The 17,326-nt window shown below is 40.2% G+C and overlaps 1 protein-coding gene and 1 non-coding gene across 2 annotated transcripts in view; both read right to left on the bottom strand.

Annotated features, from left to right (window-relative positions):
- CDON (cell adhesion associated, oncogene regulated) overlaps positions 1–17,326 on the bottom strand; it is a 96,844-nt gene that overhangs the window by 20,430 nt on the left and 59,088 nt on the right. Inside the window, exons 12-17 of the mRNA XM_060160733.1 lie at positions 14,767–14,970; positions 13,033–13,214; positions 12,442–12,547; positions 7,547–7,669; positions 4,418–4,639; positions 2,156–2,406 (exon numbers count right to left, since the gene is read on the bottom strand). Coding sequence (XP_060016716.1) covers positions 2,156–2,406; positions 4,418–4,639; positions 7,547–7,669; positions 12,442–12,547; positions 13,033–13,214; positions 14,767–14,970 — 1,088 coding nt within the window. The remainder of the gene's footprint in view (positions 1–2,155; positions 2,407–4,417; positions 4,640–7,546; positions 7,670–12,441; positions 12,548–13,032; positions 13,215–14,766; positions 14,971–17,326) is intronic.
- On the bottom strand, positions 11,683–11,755 carry TRNAA-UGC (transfer RNA alanine (anticodon UGC)). The gene has a single exon. It is a non-coding gene; the product is annotated as a tRNA-Ala (tRNA).

Raw genomic sequence — 17,326 nt, forward strand, 5'->3', positions numbered from 1 at the left:
GAGGGAGGCTGTTACACTGCACCCAGACTCAGAACAGGCCTTCAAGGTTAGGAAAAGTTCAGGCAATCGTTTCTCCCCAGAACACTTTCCACTTCCATTCATCTCATAACAACAGCCAGAATAGAAGCAAACCAAAAGTACTGAAAATTTCTCTCAACATTCCTGAGCCAACTAGCAATAGGAATTTTTAAGAAAACTTTGAAAGAATATTCCTATGCTACATTCAGTCCATGAGGATAAACTCCAAAGCTTCCGAAAAAAATGAAGTTAACAACCTACAGGATGATGCATTTATTTGAATCACTAAACGGATTACAGTTAATTCAATCATTTTTATGATCAACAGCATTTAAAATATGTCCCTGGCTTCCCTGGTGGCGCAGTGGTTGAGGGTCCGCCTGCCGATGCAGGGGACATGGATGGGTTCGTGCCCCGGTCTGGGAAGATCCCACGTGCCGTGGAGCGGCTGGGCCCGTGAGCCGTGGCCGCTGAGCCTGCGTGTCCGGAGCCTGTGCTCCGCAATGGGAGAGACCACAGCAGTGAGAGGCCCGCGTACCGCAAAAATAATAATAATAATAAAATAAATAGATAAAATATGTCCCTATTCCCACCTTCCCAAAAGAGAATAGTAAGAAAATGAATGAGTTAAGATCACAGAGGATAACCTCTAAAATTGTACACTTAACGGGGCAACTCTTATTTAAATAGCAACTCATTGTTCAAAAAACACAAAGTACTGTGTTCAAATACTAAAGCAAGCATCAGAGTTATTTTTTCTTCTTATGGAAACAGCATGTGCTGTTCAAAGCGTCATGCTCTCTCCTTCAGTTTCTTGGACAATGTTAGTAGTTTGGACTAGGAATGGTGACAAAAAAAGTTTAGAAAGTCTGAATATAAGCCATGTCTTTCCACACAAAATAATGAAATCATTATTCTCGTTTGGTAATGAGATGCACTAAAGCAAATTGAATATTTTTTCTATGACATACTAAAGCTAGGTCACAGCAAAGCCATTAGATTTCTAGCTTTAAGATACAAATATATATTATAGTTTTGTTGTCCAAAGGTAATATTTTAATAAACCTTTACTACTGTTGAAGATAAAAAAAAAAAAATTCTCTAAACTCCTCCAAACTTTAGCACATTGTGGGTTATGGGCAAATATATCTGTAATCAGAACAATGACAAAAACGTAAACGAGTGCCTAATCGACCAACTAAACATATTATCTGACTGAAAAATAATGTGGATGCACATCCAAAGAATGTAATAAATCAAACTGCCTAGTGCAGAGAATCTCCTTCACCAGCACAAATCTAAAGTACGTCCGTCATTCTACTCTCATTTCAAAAATTAAACTCTATCAGCTGGTTATCCCTGAAATATAGTAGTTTTAAAGGTTTATCACCCCTTGTGGCTAGAGAATACTAATATTGTAAAACGTAAACCACAGAAATACACATGGGGCAAAACAAATCAAAAAAACCTCACAGGGGGTCAGAAGTGACAATCTGGTGGCCTGCAGACATGCTGTGCATGGCCCACGCAACGCTTTCTAAAACCGGAATTAGTTGCCAACGTGTAAAAAAATCTGGTGATTTCACCTAGATTTACGGATGTCGTGAAAAATCAGAAGACCAGGCCACACGGGGCCCTCAGCTCTGCCTACAAACAATGGGCGCTGAACCGGGCCCTTGCTTTAAGACAGTGCACAACTCTCCCACGCCTCCACCGCTTCTGTCCCATCCCCAACTTGCTTCACTCAGTTTCAAGATCTGCCTGACTCGTCTAAGCATATGAGCTTTCAGAGTTTGCTCTAAATAAATCAAATTTAAAGTATTTGGTTTGGTCCACGCTCAATGGTATTTCCGCTTCATCGCAAGAATAACTTCCAGTCTGTTTGCTACTGGTCCTGTACTTCCAGTGCCAAATAATTAAAAAATATAAATCAGATTGATTAATATAACTCCTGCCTGATAATAGAAAGCTTCCAAACATGACTCTGGATCAAGGGGCTGCCGGTGATACATGCTACGTCCACTCCAGTGAACCTGTGAGGTTTCTATATTGGGAAAAACCACGCATGCTGGCCCTGTTCTTGTATCCTGGCACCGTGGGGCACAGGGGCGCTTTTATTTATAATTGGGTCTCTTACATTCACTAGATGACGAGGATGTTCAAAATCCACACGTGTCCTGGTTAGAGAGCTCGTGCGCCCAGAGTAGAGTCCTCCATTTAAGCTCCCGCTGACTCCACTGGGGAGCTTATGGTGGAGATGGGAGCAGCCATTGCTGAAGCTTCCATGAACATTTCTGTTTATTCGGCTTGTGCCAGGCAGAGTGGTGTATTCCACCATCTGCCCGGTAACATCTGACCCTTGGTAGAGATAGCCTGGTGGGTCATATTCTGTTGAGAGAGAACAACAAAAAGAAAAGGTAAGATACGGAAACGGACAATTCTTCTTGCTTAGGAAGTTTTATTAATTAAACCCTTAATAAACTATAACTATACTAAAATAAAATACTCTAAAAAAGTGTTCGCTTAAAGCCTCCCTGTGAGATATGCTTTAATAAAATTATTGCTGTTATTTCCTTTACAGGGTGGAGTCAGCCAGGAACTGTAAGTTAGTTATGACTCTTTTAATGGGAGGAGAAATTAACCAGAGAGAAATTACTCAAAACAGAATTAGTAAACTATGCAAGCTGAAACTATCAAAGTAACGGCAACACGACAAAAAGGTGTTTAAATTCCCCTGTGCTTCCAAGTGCTGAAAGAAATTGTACAACGACAGGATAAGTTTAGGTAGGATATTTCAAAAAGCAATAAACACCACTTTTAAGTAAAAGGATGGGGTTGGGGAAACATTCACTATTCATATAGTTCTTTGGTTATTACAGCCAAGTTGGAAGTTTTGAGGCACCAACGGCAAAAGGCTAATTATTCCCTTTCCTTATATTAAAAGCATTTCAACAACTACCTCAAATATCTGATTCCCAGAGGCACACCTACCAGATATATTTAGACAAAGTGAAATGTCCTTTAGAAAGTATATTATCTAAACTGCACAGGATTCGTTGTCAGAGTTTCGATCGATTCTTCACAGGTATTGGAGGCGCCAAGACTGGACTAGGTGTTCCTCTTCCTATGACAGGTGTGTTATTATCACAGGTGTGTTATTATCAGTATACCTGCTTCTCTTCTCCACTAAACTATAAGGAGAGGGCATTATATCTGCACTGTCCACCACAGTGCAGAGCACACAGGAGAGAGCCAACGAGTATCTTCTGAATGAACGACGGAATGAACATTACCGTCATGAATTCCCATCTTTCAACATGTTATCAAGTCACAAAGGAAAATGACTTTAGCCAGATTAATCTCGCTCAGACAACCAGATCAATACTCTTCTTTTAATGGTTCAGCGCACTCTCACACACTCAGAGTCAATGACATTAAAACCATTTAGAAAAAGACCCAATCAAGGGATGACCAGCTCTTTCAGCCTGGTACCGCCACCACTTCTCTCCCTGTCTATCTCCTGGAAGGCGCCAAGGCAATAAAAATACATCACTTTCTACCCCCCTTCCCCGCCCCACCCCACCCCGAGCTGTTCACTAAAAAGGGACCACGGGCAGGAACCGGCTAAGAGCTGCTCGAGTGCCTGTCACGGCTGGGGTCTTCCTCTGCTCTTTTCTCATCTCTTTCTCCTGGGGCCAAAGAGGAAACCAAAATACTTCCTCCCAGCAGAGACTAAAGACTCTGATTGATCTGACTGTGCTCTTTTATGATAGCTGAGGGAAGAGAAATGGTAGGAACGTGAGGGGAAGAAAAATGGGGAAAGAAAAGGGAACAGGGTTCTAATGCACCATCACTGACAGCTCGGACACTCCTACTACTGGACACGTTTGCGGGTGGGGACGCCACTCTGCAGAAGTTTTAGTACATTAAGTACCGAATCAGGACTGTAGTACCTTCATCTGTGTCATCCCAGGACAGTAACTTAGAAAAGTCTTCACTACCCTCCTTTCCATCATGCCTTTTCCATTCCTCGCTGACAAGATTTGGACCCGTATGAAGGGGCTCCTGCAGCAATTCCAAAGCTCACGCTTCAAGTCCTCCTCCTCTTTGGTGGTCCGACAGAGCCAGAGTTTCCCAGCACTAAGTCAGCTATTTACATAGAGACCTGCTTAGTTTGGGCTTTGTTGTTTATTTCTCCTGGGCAATTTAATTTGATGCTCCACTTACTTTGGTTTACAGCTAGAACTGTTTTAAAGTCACCTCCACTGAATGAAGAGTATCGAATGTGTTTTATACCACGACACTCATACGTGAACGTGTTAGAAATCAATATTTATTCTGACAATCTTTCTCTACTGATCTTTAGAAAAAGGGAAGGAGACACTGATGGATGACTTACTCTGTATGGGATTCTGCTGGCGGTTCTTCCACAGGCACATGGCAATGAAAGCCATGAGGATGAGCACCATTACACCCAGAACGCAGCCGACGATCAGATACAGCATGTCACTGCTTCTGGCGGGACTGCTTGCAGGCCCAGCATTTCCTCCACTCCCCGAAGAATTTGGAGGGGTGCTCAGGTCTTTGACAGGGTACTCAGAAGCTCCAGGAACCCGTTTCACTAGTTGAAATATACAGGATAACATGATGTCAGAGTGAAGACAGACTCTATGAAATGGTTTACTCTCCGAAGGAGGTCTGGTTAGGAATCCAAGCCAGTCTGTTTACGCTTGGTACTGAGATGATCTGACCACCAGTGAGTCACAAAGAGGACTCAAAAGTTTAAAAATCTAATGTCAAGGTTTTAGGTCACGAATTCTAAAGAAATTATAAGATCAGAGACACAGATGCACTTGGTCTAACCCAAGCTGCTATATGATTATCTGCTCAATTGTACTTGCAGAAGACTCCCAAAGAGTTGACATAAAACTATTTCAACTTACAGATGGGACAAAAACTCCTTTCGATCTGATATACTTTGAGCTGAATGAGACTCACAATTAGATATTTTATGTCTCTCGATTGTGAATAATATTAGAAGACATGACTCTGGACTACTAGAACAATTCTATACAGTTCCGAAAACCTCACACATAATATTAAACTTCCCAAACCCAAAAATGTTGGAGTCCACATAGACGCAGTGCTCTTCCCTAATTCACTGGTCCTCTGGATAATGGTGGGACACAAACCCCATTTTCTCTGTCCCCAAATAACACGCCCTTGATGCTTTAACTGTCATAGAAAAGCAGGAGAGCATAGTGGTTGATGGCCGGATCTCTAGAACCAGACTGCCCAGGTTTTTAACCTGTTCCATCACTTATCCTTAGCTGTAAGACTTTGACCTCCATGAACCAGTTTCTGCAGGTGGAAAATAGAGATAATAATAACAGCCCCATCATAGGTTGTCATGAAGAGTAAAGCTCTCAGCATGGAGCCTGGCACGGGGCAGTGTTCAATCCATTTTGTCATTATTATTAGTTACTATAGTATACTTCCTGTTATCCTAATAACTTACAGGAGCAGAGTGTAAAAAAAATCTACTTTAAAAAAATCTACTTCAACAAACATTCTATTGGGGTTCTCTTGTCTTTAAAAAAATCTACTTCAACAAACATTCTATTGGGGTTCTCTTTTCTAGCAACTTCAACTCTGCAGAACAGGGCTGGAAATCAGTCAACGAGAGGCTGCCTTTCCAAGGAAAGAGCTCTCCATCACTGAAAGCTGGAAGAATACCTGGCAGAGAGTCTCTGTAGGAAATTTCTACTTTGGGTGGTATGTTGGATTATACAATTCTAAGGTCCCTGACAATTCCAAAGACAACAAATAAGTTTCTGAGACAAAAATGGGTGTTACAGATCGCACATGAAATACCATGATTACTCAGGGAAGTCCGTCAGGTTTATTCACTCTTTATTTACTCTTAATGTATTCAAAATTCCACCAAGCTTGAGGACCAGTTGCCAACCTCTCCCTGATGTCAGAAACTTTTTCAGTGGATGGTGAGGGACACGGTCCCATTAACATGAATAAGAAGAGACAGCAGGAGCATGACATGAGCAATGTGAGGTGAAAACCATAAAGAGAAAGCAGAGAACGAAAGGAAAGTCGTGACAGTCTATGATCTTTAAGGGTGGGGGAAAGAGGCTGGCCTCCAATATGTACTGAATTACTAAAGATAAGACAATTGCTGTTCATAGCAAGAACTCTGAGTCATTTCTTTAAAAGGAGAAATCATGCATCAGATGTTCTACTTAAACAGGCTGGGACTGTGTAACACATTTTAGAAACTCATTCAGTATGAACAGTTAACATTTTAAAGTTTTTTGTTTTTCACTGATCTGAAAGTCTGTAGGTAGAACCTTTGATTCCCCAGCAAAGTCAATTAATAACACTTAAAAACAGCACAGTTAGCACATTATTGTCTGTGTTTTATGTTCCGCCTGGCTAGACTCTTAAATGTCTTGGGAACAGAGATGAGAAATTTCATTTTTATGTAATTTTGCTCCAGGTTTCACAGCACTCTGGAGGCAAGTAAGAAATGCTCATGAACATATCACAGTGTTCAGTACAAAAAGGTACTCAAATATATGCTAAACAAGTGAAATTCAAGGTAAGTCTACAGGTCTGTGTGTATATATGTTTAAATGTGAATTTAATATGTGGGTTTTGCAGCAGGAAGACACATGATTCAGAATTAAACAAGGAAACCGAGTCTTAGCTTTATAATTCAATCTTTCTGAGCCTGTTTCTACTTTGGCTATTTCTATTATCCAAGTGTGGTATCTTCTGTTTTCAACGATGGTAATATTTTACAGCTAATCTATGTCTGCAGGCAGAGCTGAGAATTTCACTTTAGAATTATCGACTAATTCTGAACTTTACTACGCTTCATTGAACGAGTAGGTAGTGTTATACGTATCTGTCATTCAAGAAACCACTTTAAACGTACATAGTGCTTTTCCTTAAACACCTTTATACTTTTTTTTTAAGGATTCTAATTCTCACAGCAGTCTCAGATAATTAGTCAGCAAATATTTCTGTTCCTTCATGGAGGAAAAAAAAAGAAATGACTTACTCAGAGTCACACAGAAGTTAATGAATACAATGAACGCTTATGTAAACTATTCTTTTTTTTTTTGCAGTACGCGGGTCTCTCACTGTTGTGGCTTCTCCCGTTGCGGAGCAACAGGCTCCGGATGTGCAGGCTCAGCGGCCACGGCTCACGGGCCCAGCCGCTCCGCAGCACGTGGGATCTTCCCGGACCGGGGCACGAACCCGTGTCCCCTGCATCGGCAGGCGGACTCTCAACCACTGCGCCACCAGGGAAGCCTTTATGTAAACTATTCTTAAGGCAAGTTCTCTAGCCGACAGAAGGCTAGACTGTTGGGACAGTCTAAATGGATGCACCTAAAAAATGGTCCAAAGTTTCTTTAGTAAATATATCGACAGTCAGGAGGAATAATCCAGAGTTCAGAATTCTAGTTCTGCCCAGGGAGAAAAGCACTAATTCTGACCCCTCCCCTACCTTTCGTCTCACAGATCATCACGTTACTAAACTCGCTCTCTCCTCCTTCATTGAAGCATTGCATTTTAATATCATAGGAGGTTTCTGGCTGCAGGTGGCCTATCATGTGCCACTGCTTTGAACCTAGAAAGGAAAAATAAAAGATAAGCTTTACAACCCACAACCTAAGCAACACTGTCAATAAAATCACTTCGTAATTTTGAAATGAGGTTGGAGCAGCGGCCATCAGCACATAGTCAGTTTGTGCGATAAAAGTGTACTTCATATAAATATTTTAGCAATGCACAACAGATAGATAGCATTTCTATTACATGGCATGAAAAAATGGTAAAGAGAAGAGAGAAACTGAATTAAAGCTCTACCTGTGTGTGGGCAGACTTTGATTCATTACAAGTAATTAGTAGTAAGTCCTTCATAAAATACATGTTAATTTTATGCATAAGTAAAACAAAACAAAACAAAAAACCACCTCAAGTCCTTTGATCCCCTACTTCAGCCCAGCAAGTCAATCACTCTGTCCACCTAACCAGAAAGCAACGCCACGTATGAGGTCAGAAAACGGTGTCTAACCCAGAACAAGTGACCACTTACAAGACAGGCCTCAATGAAACTCTCAATTCCACTGTAATAGACACAACATGATCCAACATATAAATGAATGCCCGAATTCAAGAACAGTCAGAAAGCAAAGTCTACTATGGGAAACTCTTGGCTACCGCTCCCACCATTTCTTTTCTTTTGCACCAGGGTCTCCAAACCACACAAGCATCTCTAACAGAATGATTCTGTTATCCATGGTGCGCAGCCAGCATTTCATTTAGAAACGCTTTTAAACTGAACACTCCAGTATAAATGACTCTCCGTTTTTACTTCTGTGGACCTGTGACAAACTTTAATAAACAGGGACACTTCTGCCAGATTCAATGAACTCTTCAAGCACTTTTAATCCTTCTTAGAAAACACCTCTTCAACCTGTTTCCACTGTTTCTTAGAAACTCAACTATACCACCAACTGATTTAAGAGTCGATTAAAGGGGAAGAAAAACAAAACCAAACCAATCCACGCACACAAGTCATATCTACTTGGCTGACAGGACCAATAGCTCTGGGATCCTTTCTAAGTCAACACAGACAAAAACACCTTGACCCGGAAGCACCCTGACGCCCTTCCAGGACACCAACACAAAGCCCCTCGTTCATATTTTATAAGCCCCATATTTTAGAAGGAAGAGAATCTGCTTGTTTTAGGATCAAGGGACTATGAAAAGCTCAAGAAGTGAGGAATTCTGAATCCTATGCCCCACTTATAAGTGTAAAGAGGACCCTAAAAGAAACTTGACTCAAAATCTACTTGAGATAGGAACAGATCTATCTTTAAATTCCAAAATCTTTTCTAAAAGACTTCAACTTTTTTCCGTATCTTTAGGTCTTTCCCAGCCCTCCACTCACCTATCACCATTCGCTTGAATAATTATTACACTAGATTTGAAGTTTTCCTTTCGTAGCACTAGTAAAAAAATGGAATTAAACTAAACTTCTGATATGTTTCTAATAAGAGAGAATAAAGTAATACATATTTTGTTAGATTAACATCCCGTGTTATGGTAATTATTCCAATTACAGGAAATATCGGCAAAGAGAAAGTTTTATGGCTCACTGATGAATAAGACACCTAAGTGCATTATTAGGTTTAAAATCAACCAACCAGCATATCCTTTGCTTAGCAAGCAGATTTTTCTCCAAGAATATTTTAGAAAGGGTAAAAAACCAAAGCACAGGCTTAAAGATCAGGATGACTGATAGTTTGATTTACCTGGAACTCAACTTAATTTACAAGATTAAAATATTCATCACGAAAACATGGTATGTTGGAAACGTTGAGTTTATCTAAACGTGGAACCTAATTCAGAAGATAGGCTAACTTAATATAATTGCTCTTCTCTTACTGTATTCTTTAACAATGTAACTGTGTTTCAAAGCTTAAACAATTTTGAGTCAATATACATAAGTAATCTAAAACTTTAAAGAAAACTTCAGGTACAAAGGAAAAATACTCCTGCTCCTCGCTTTGGGAAAACAAGCCAATAGTTTCCAACCGCCACAAAAAGAATTTCAAGTGCATAAACTTGAAAATAAGGAAGGAGCGAATTACACAGCACAGTGAAGCCCACTTAAACATCTAACGGCTCCATCTATTACGGTCATAAACAAGTTCTCTGTGAACCACAAGGCAAAGCTCACATGTACAGATGCTTGCAGTGAAAACAAAGTCTTCTTTAGAGCAATTTCCCAGTTCCACACTCAACAGTCACATCACTCAAGTCTGCAAAAGTTCAAAGATTTAACTAGAGAATATAGTTTAGAAACTCTTTATCAGCGGATTGTTTCTAGAGTAAAACCCAGAAGGGTGGGGAAGAGAGTGATACAGATGGAGACAGAGAGGGATGCTCATTTCACTGACATTTGCCTTGTTTACAACGATTTTCTAACAAAAGTGTAGCCTCTCTCAAAAGATTTTAAAAATAAAAAATCTGAGAGCCCCACTCGCCTAACCCAGATAAACTAAGATGAAGACCGAGCCAGGACTAAAGTGTAGATCAGTCACTAACAATTCTTTCCATTTCGTTTTTTAAACAGCTTTTTTATGAAGTAAAATATGCCTATGGAAAAGTACCCATCACTGTACAGCTGAATGTTCACGAGCAGAACACAGCCATGGGACCAGCACCCAGGCGAAGAGAGAGAGGGGTCCTGGCTCCCCCATCCCCATCATGCTTCCTCCCGCCACTGCTCCCTCAAGGCAGCTACCATCTCAACTTCACAGAATCCTTTTGCCACTAACAATGATCTTTCCACATTTCCCCAATTCTTAACGTCTAAAGCAGATTTGGGGGACTCGTTTCTTTCCTACTTTTCCAGATTAAGAAGAGAAACAATCACTCTTTCATTCAAAAACTATGCTGGGTATTAAAACTTAGACAATAAATTTTTCATCATATTACAAAAGTAATTCCATTGGATAAACAGTAAAAGGAATGCTGCGATATTTCAAGAAATGTGATGGTGCATATTAAAAGTAATTTATTATAAGACTACTTGTAACAAAAAACTATGTGGCAGTATTTGACGTCAAGAATTCAGAGGAAAGAAACCTTGGCCTGGGACGATTTTCTGACACAATCCATTAGGAGATTAATATTTCAAAAAAGAAGAATCTTGGAGGGAAAAAAAGACCTTGGAAGAAGCTTTCCTCCCAAACTAAGAATCCCTTCCAAGATATCACTGAGAAACAGGCACCCCGCTTCTACTGAACACCTCCCAAATTAGGGAGCTTATTATTTTGTGAGAGAACCATGTTAAAAATGCAGTATTGGAGGGTTCTTCTTCAAAAAATTCCCTTGTAGCCCCCCTCTCCCACCCCAACAGGTTGAGTTCCTCTTAAACATCCTAGTCCTTAAATACTTGGAGACAGCTGTCCTGTTGCTGGTTCATTGTCGTTTTTCCAATCTGATCATTCCCAGACACTCCACTGTTCTTTCTGGACTCCAAGCATTCATTCATTCCTTCATTCAATAAACACCAAACATCTCATCGCTGTAGGACTTGGGACACAGCTGTGGGAAAGAAGGCCCTTTGCCCACAAGGAGGTTAACATTTAGTGGGGGAGACAAACTTTAAGCAAATAATTCCGTACACACACACATACACACAACTAAACTAGGATAAACTGTATGAAGTAAACACAAAGCGCATGGTTAGAAATCACAAGGGCATCTCCTGTCAACGGGAGGGGGATCTCTGAGCAAGGAACATTCAAGCACACAACAGACAGAAGTGGAGGTCCTAGATGAAGCCTTGGGGGAGGTAGCTGGAACTGCCGTGTGCCAAGATCCCGAGGCAGGAAAGATCTTGGTGCACACGAGGAGACAGAAAGAAGGCCCATGCGTGATGGAAGACACGGTGAGAAAGGGAGAGTGCGTGACACATAGTGGAGGTGAGGCAGGCGCCAGCCAGACCACGTGCGGCCCTCAGACCACAGGCAAAGTTCCAGATTATATTTTCTTTTTCTTTCTTTCTTTTTTTTAAATTAATTAATTAATTATTTTTATTTTTGGTTGTGCAGTGCAGCTTGTGGATTCCCCAACCAGGGGTTGAACCTGGGCCCTGGGCAGTGCAAGTGCGGAGTCCTAACCACTGGACCACCAGGGAAGTCCCTGGATTATATTTTAAATGTAGTCAAAAGGCAGTTTCAACACGCTTTGTGCTCTCAGCTGTTTTCTTCTCTACATATATTCAACTTCTCAGCATTTCTAAAAATGGGTAACACGCTCAAGATGTGATCTTTCTAGGACAGACTTCAATGGAACTGTTGCCTGAGACATTCTTTTTTTTTAATATAGCTAGAAGTTGTAATTGATTTTTATATTCAGGCCACTATTCATTTAAACAAAACAGAAAAAATTTTTTTCAGACGAACTACTGACAAATCATATCTCCCCCACTCTTTTGTAACTGACTGTTTCTTTAAGCAAATGTAAGACGGTATATATACAGTTGACCCTTGAACAACGTGGGTCCACTTTTACACAGATACTCCATAGTAAATGCTACACTACTACACAGCCTGTGGTGGGTCGAACCTGCAGATGTGGAGGAACCCTGAATACGGAGGGCCGACTGTAAGTTATACGAGGATTAACGCCCCCATTCTTCAAGGGTCCACTGCACTAAATTGGAAAAATTATCTTTCTTTGGGAATAGTTCAAAGTAATAGTACATATACCAATTCATTTTTTTACTCTATCTTAACCTGGGATAATGTTTTTCATAATATTTATAAACCCTCTCCCTCCAAAGCTCCTTTATTAGGACTCCCACTTGTCCTTGTAACTTACCTTCTACAATATCCCTCTTGTAATCACTGTCATTGTCACTATCTGTTGGCCGGTAATAGATATAAAATCCTTGAATGGGAGTGTTATTGTTACTTGATGGAATGTACTAGAAAAGAGAAGCAAAGACTTGTCAAAGACAAAAATAAATATAACTTCCACATCCATTAAGATTTATTTATCTGTGTGGCAATATTTTTTTAGCTTCATTTTGCAAACATCCTTGATGGCCATTTTAAATTTAATTTAAAGGTATTCAGAGGTATTAAGAGCATTTTAGCTTACTGCAGGGCTAAACAAAAATAAAGCAATATATCTCACCAGGTTCAAAGACATAAAAGTACATTGGGTTCCAAAGGAATAAAACATGAAATGGCGATTAAGTTAACACTTGGATGAGAGCTGAGGAGACAATCATTTTATTTTTAAACCTGCCCCTCTTATAACATATGCTCTTACACAAATATCTGTGCCCTTCAATTTCCCCTTACTTGAAAGTTCAAAAATTTGCCGTTCATAGTATTGTGTCACAAGATATTAAATTAACATGGCCAAGTCAGAAACTCTTCTCATTAGAGAAGATGTTTTACTTACCGTCCACTTGAGCATGATCTGAGTATCACTGACAGCTTCTGTGTATGCGATGTGAGGTCCAGTTATTGGACGGTTAGAAAAACGATTGGGGAACCCAGCCACCTGATAAGGACGAGAGGCCGAACTCCGAAAACTCTCACCATAATGGTTGACAGCAATGACCCTAAATTTGTATGTTGAACCTTTGGGGGGGGGGAAGAAAACCATAATTTTTTTAAAGCTATAATAAGACATCTGAAAGGACAATATTCAAAATACAACAATTGTGCTTAAGTATCTCTCTACAATAACAACAACATCCTCGAAAGCCTAGATGGTGAATAGATTTCAACACAGTTGCCAACTCCTATTCACTGGTATTGCATGTGTTCACTGAGCGTGTTCAAGATTACAAGACCTTATTGGGAGTCACTGGGAGAGACGGATGATGTCCGTCATGGAACGGGGCAGGGAGAAAATGGGAAAGAGCACGTTACTCTTTCAACATCCTGTTCTGAAGTCATACCCATCAAATACAGGACTAGCTGGTGTATCTGTGCTCAAAACTAGGTTCTTTTCCCTTTGAAAGAAACAACTGAAGCGAAGTTTAATACGGTGAATACGTTTGTGAAGAGGCACTGTGTGGGTGATAGCAGATGTCACTCTGCTCCCGCTAATAATAGGATAAGGGGAGCAGATTTAAGCTACAACAGAAGGTATCTGTTTGGATTAGATATTAAGAACTTAAAAAAACCTCTAAGGATTGTGAGTTTCTGAAAATCTGAATCTAAAGAATAAATTAGACTCCTAAAGCAAGTTGCCTAAAAGCTCAAAAATAACCCCTGGACATCTGAAGACAGTCTTTTCTGTCTGTAAAATGTTCCTTAGCTTTGCCCATATTTAAAACTGCCATCTTCTCCCAACTGTACCTACATGTTCCTGGGCTCCTCATGTTGCCTGTTTAGACAAACACAGGTATTTGCTACTAAAGTACATTTAAAAGTCCATCAACAAAAATGGTCATGAAACCCAAACAAATAAAAGTAAAGAAAGTTGACTTGTGATTACTGCTTTTCTCTTTTACAGTTTAATTTCTTTCATAAACTGGGGAGGCTGGGGGAATCCCCTGCTGCTGAAACAAAACTTACAGAACAAAGAGGTGTTAGTGTTGTCTCGTCTTCACTGCTTCAAATAAAGCAATGGGTCTAACCATGCTCAGATGCATCATCAGATCGATTTTAGTCAAATAAGCAATTTTTCTCTTAAAATCTTCATTCACAGCAAAACAGACCCACACACACACACATACAAAGATGTCACCACAACACTGTTTCTATTTATCCGCAGTTAGAAATAATCTAAAGCCCAGAAATGATGAATGGTTAAGAAAATCATGGTGTACTTACTTGGTAGATACACAGTTATTAAAAATTGAGTTTCTGAAGAATTGTTAATGATATTGGAAAATGCATATGATATAATATAGAGGAAAGGGGTCACAAGATAATATTTATGGCACGATCCTGGTTTGTATTAGAAAGGAAAAAAGACTAGAAAGAAATACAAGAAAATATAAACAATGGTTATCTCTGGATGGGTGGGTTTCAGGTGACTATTCTCTTTTTATATTTTATTTTCAAATTTTTATACAATAAGCTCATATTACTTTAACAATTAGAAGAATATGAGATTATTAAGAATTTGCATCTAAAGTCAGCACTGATAGTTTAAAAGAAAATGTTTGCATATCACTACCTGGCTCTAAACTACGCACTTCCACAGAGAGTTTGGAAGGAGGAATGTCTTCAGCTGCCACCAGCCAATCGCTAGTCCGCATCCGTTTATATTCGACCTTGAAGGCAGTGATTGGAGACCCCCCATTTGCCCGAGGAATCCAAGTGACATAGACGGACGTCTCTGATGCAGTGGAGATAGTGGGCCGATCAGGTGCCTCTGGGACTGGAAATGGAAACATTCATTTCAATAACCCGCGGCAGCAGAGACAAGAATGACTCAAATGGACTGCAAGGGATAAATCCCAAACATCATTGTCTTAACGGCTCTTCACCAAACTTCTTTCCAGAGTTAACAGTATTATGACTACCCTCCAGTCCTCTGTTAAAAGCTAATGGGCAATGAAATCTCCAAGTACAGCACAGAAGGAAGAAAGAGTGAAATAATTTATTCTTTTTTTTTTTTTTTGCGGCACGCGGGCCTCTCCCACGGCGCCACCAGGGAAGCCCCAAAATTTATAAATTTGATAATTAGCTCTGAAACATTGAAAGTTAATGAGTATGATCATTATGACCATGCTATCTTGGATTCCTGGCTAAAACAGTGAAGACGTCATTATTCCCTGGTGCTTCAAGTCTGACTGTGGTTAAAATTTACGGTAAATTTTCAAAATGATGTGTTACTTAAATGTTTTTCTTTACCCATCCAAGCTACAGAAAACATATTCAGCAAACGATCTACAGATTATTATATTAGCTATTACTATGGTAGCCTATCAATAATCAGTAATGTAGCTATTACTTTTGTAGGAATGCTACTCCAAAAAACAGACTGCAAGCAGTAAATAGGGATAAAACTTAACCAATAATATCAATACTAATAAAAATGGGAGGAGAGAAAGCAGGAAGGCAGGATGCGCAGTTAAGTAAAGAGACAAGTGCTATCAGGAAACTGGTAATCCACGTGATCACGCACATGACCTTGTAGGAAAAGGGGGTCAGAGAGCTAATGTCTGGCGGTTTTCGGTTAGCACTGCCAAAGGGAGGGTATGTCCTAGTCCCCAAATGGGAAGGTTTCAGTTCTGTGGCAGGTGGAAACCTCAGCAGTGAGTTCATCAGTCATTTAAACCGTGTACCTAACACTTCTTGCTGACCAAGCAATCTTGTGGTTATAAGGGGCTTCCCATTTGGTTCCTAAAGGAAAGGATGCAGATAGAAACAATCTGGTCTGTATGACAGTGACATTAAACTGCCCACTTCAGTTTACATTAATCACCTGTGAATTTTGTAAGCGTGAGCTGGTTCTCAAGAGACCAACTCTCCTTTGGCATGCTAACAATCAAGTTTCTAGAGCTAAAACAAGGAGGACCAACTCTGGGCCATGGTTACATTACTCTGGTGAATTACTCCGGGAGCCCTGTCTCTGTCCAGCCTGGGCCTGGCCTCAAGCAACAACCCTCTGTCTCAACACCTCTTCAATCTGACTACCAATACACAAGCACAAAATAATGTTGCATATGGTACCTGCATGGAGAAAACTGTGGCATTTTAAAAATAAACTGCTTAATGGATAAAAAGAGGAAGATATTCAAAGCAGGCAACTTGGCATGATACTTACTGTATTCCTTTCAAGTTAGAAAGCAATGGAAACAGAATGAATAGAAGTGTTAGTGAACCTCTTTTTTTTTTAATACCAGATAACCAAACAACTTCCTATGTTGATTCACGTGAGGTTAAAACTCATCAAAGAATACCACAGACCAAACAGAAAAAGAAAGTTATTAGGGGAAAATCTCTACTGAGGAGAATATCATCAATACCTAAAAGAAATAGTGTGTGACTGTTAGGAGATAGAAGAAAGAATACTGCTCTTGGCGTTCAAATATCTGACTGTGAACAGCAGTTCCACCACTTTCTGGATGGTGCGTGACGATGACCTTTCTGGATGACCTTAGGCAAGCTGCATAACCTCCTTGAGAGTCTCAGTGTCCTCATTTGTAAAATAGTTACGCTACCTTCCTCACAGGGAGGTTGTGAAGATTAAATAAATCACTTCTTTATGGTTATCTCTGCTTGGATAACTCCAAACTCATGATTTCCAGAACAGAATCCACCATCTTCACCTAAAGATTCTTATTACCTATCTTGGTAAATGGTCCAAGTTGCCCAAGCCCAAGGCACCATAGTTCTTCCTCTCATTCAGTGTAGATTCAACTCCCTTTATCTCTCACCCGTGTCCTCCTTCTCCACTCACACTGCCACTATCTTTATTTCTAAGCCTTACCTGCTGCCACTCCTCCTATCCCGTCTCTAAAATCCTTCAGGCTACTTTATAGCTTCTGGGGAAAGACTAAATTTTTAAGTACATCATATACGGCACCCACCCACCTCCCCACTGTAGCATCACTTCACACAGCAACCAGTCACGCTCAATAAGATCTCTGAATCTCTAAATGAAATAGAACATGTCATTCATCTGTCTCTGCACAAGGAGGGGTCTCTGCCTAGAACTCCGTCTCCTATTTCTTCATCCAGCGGTAACATTCTTATCGTTGAGGCTTAGATCAGGACGCCTCTCATCA

This window comes from Lagenorhynchus albirostris, chromosome 9 (genome assembly GCF_949774975.1).
Source record: "Lagenorhynchus albirostris chromosome 9, mLagAlb1.1, whole genome shotgun sequence".
NCBI lineage: Eukaryota > Metazoa > Chordata > Mammalia > Artiodactyla > Delphinidae > Lagenorhynchus > Lagenorhynchus albirostris.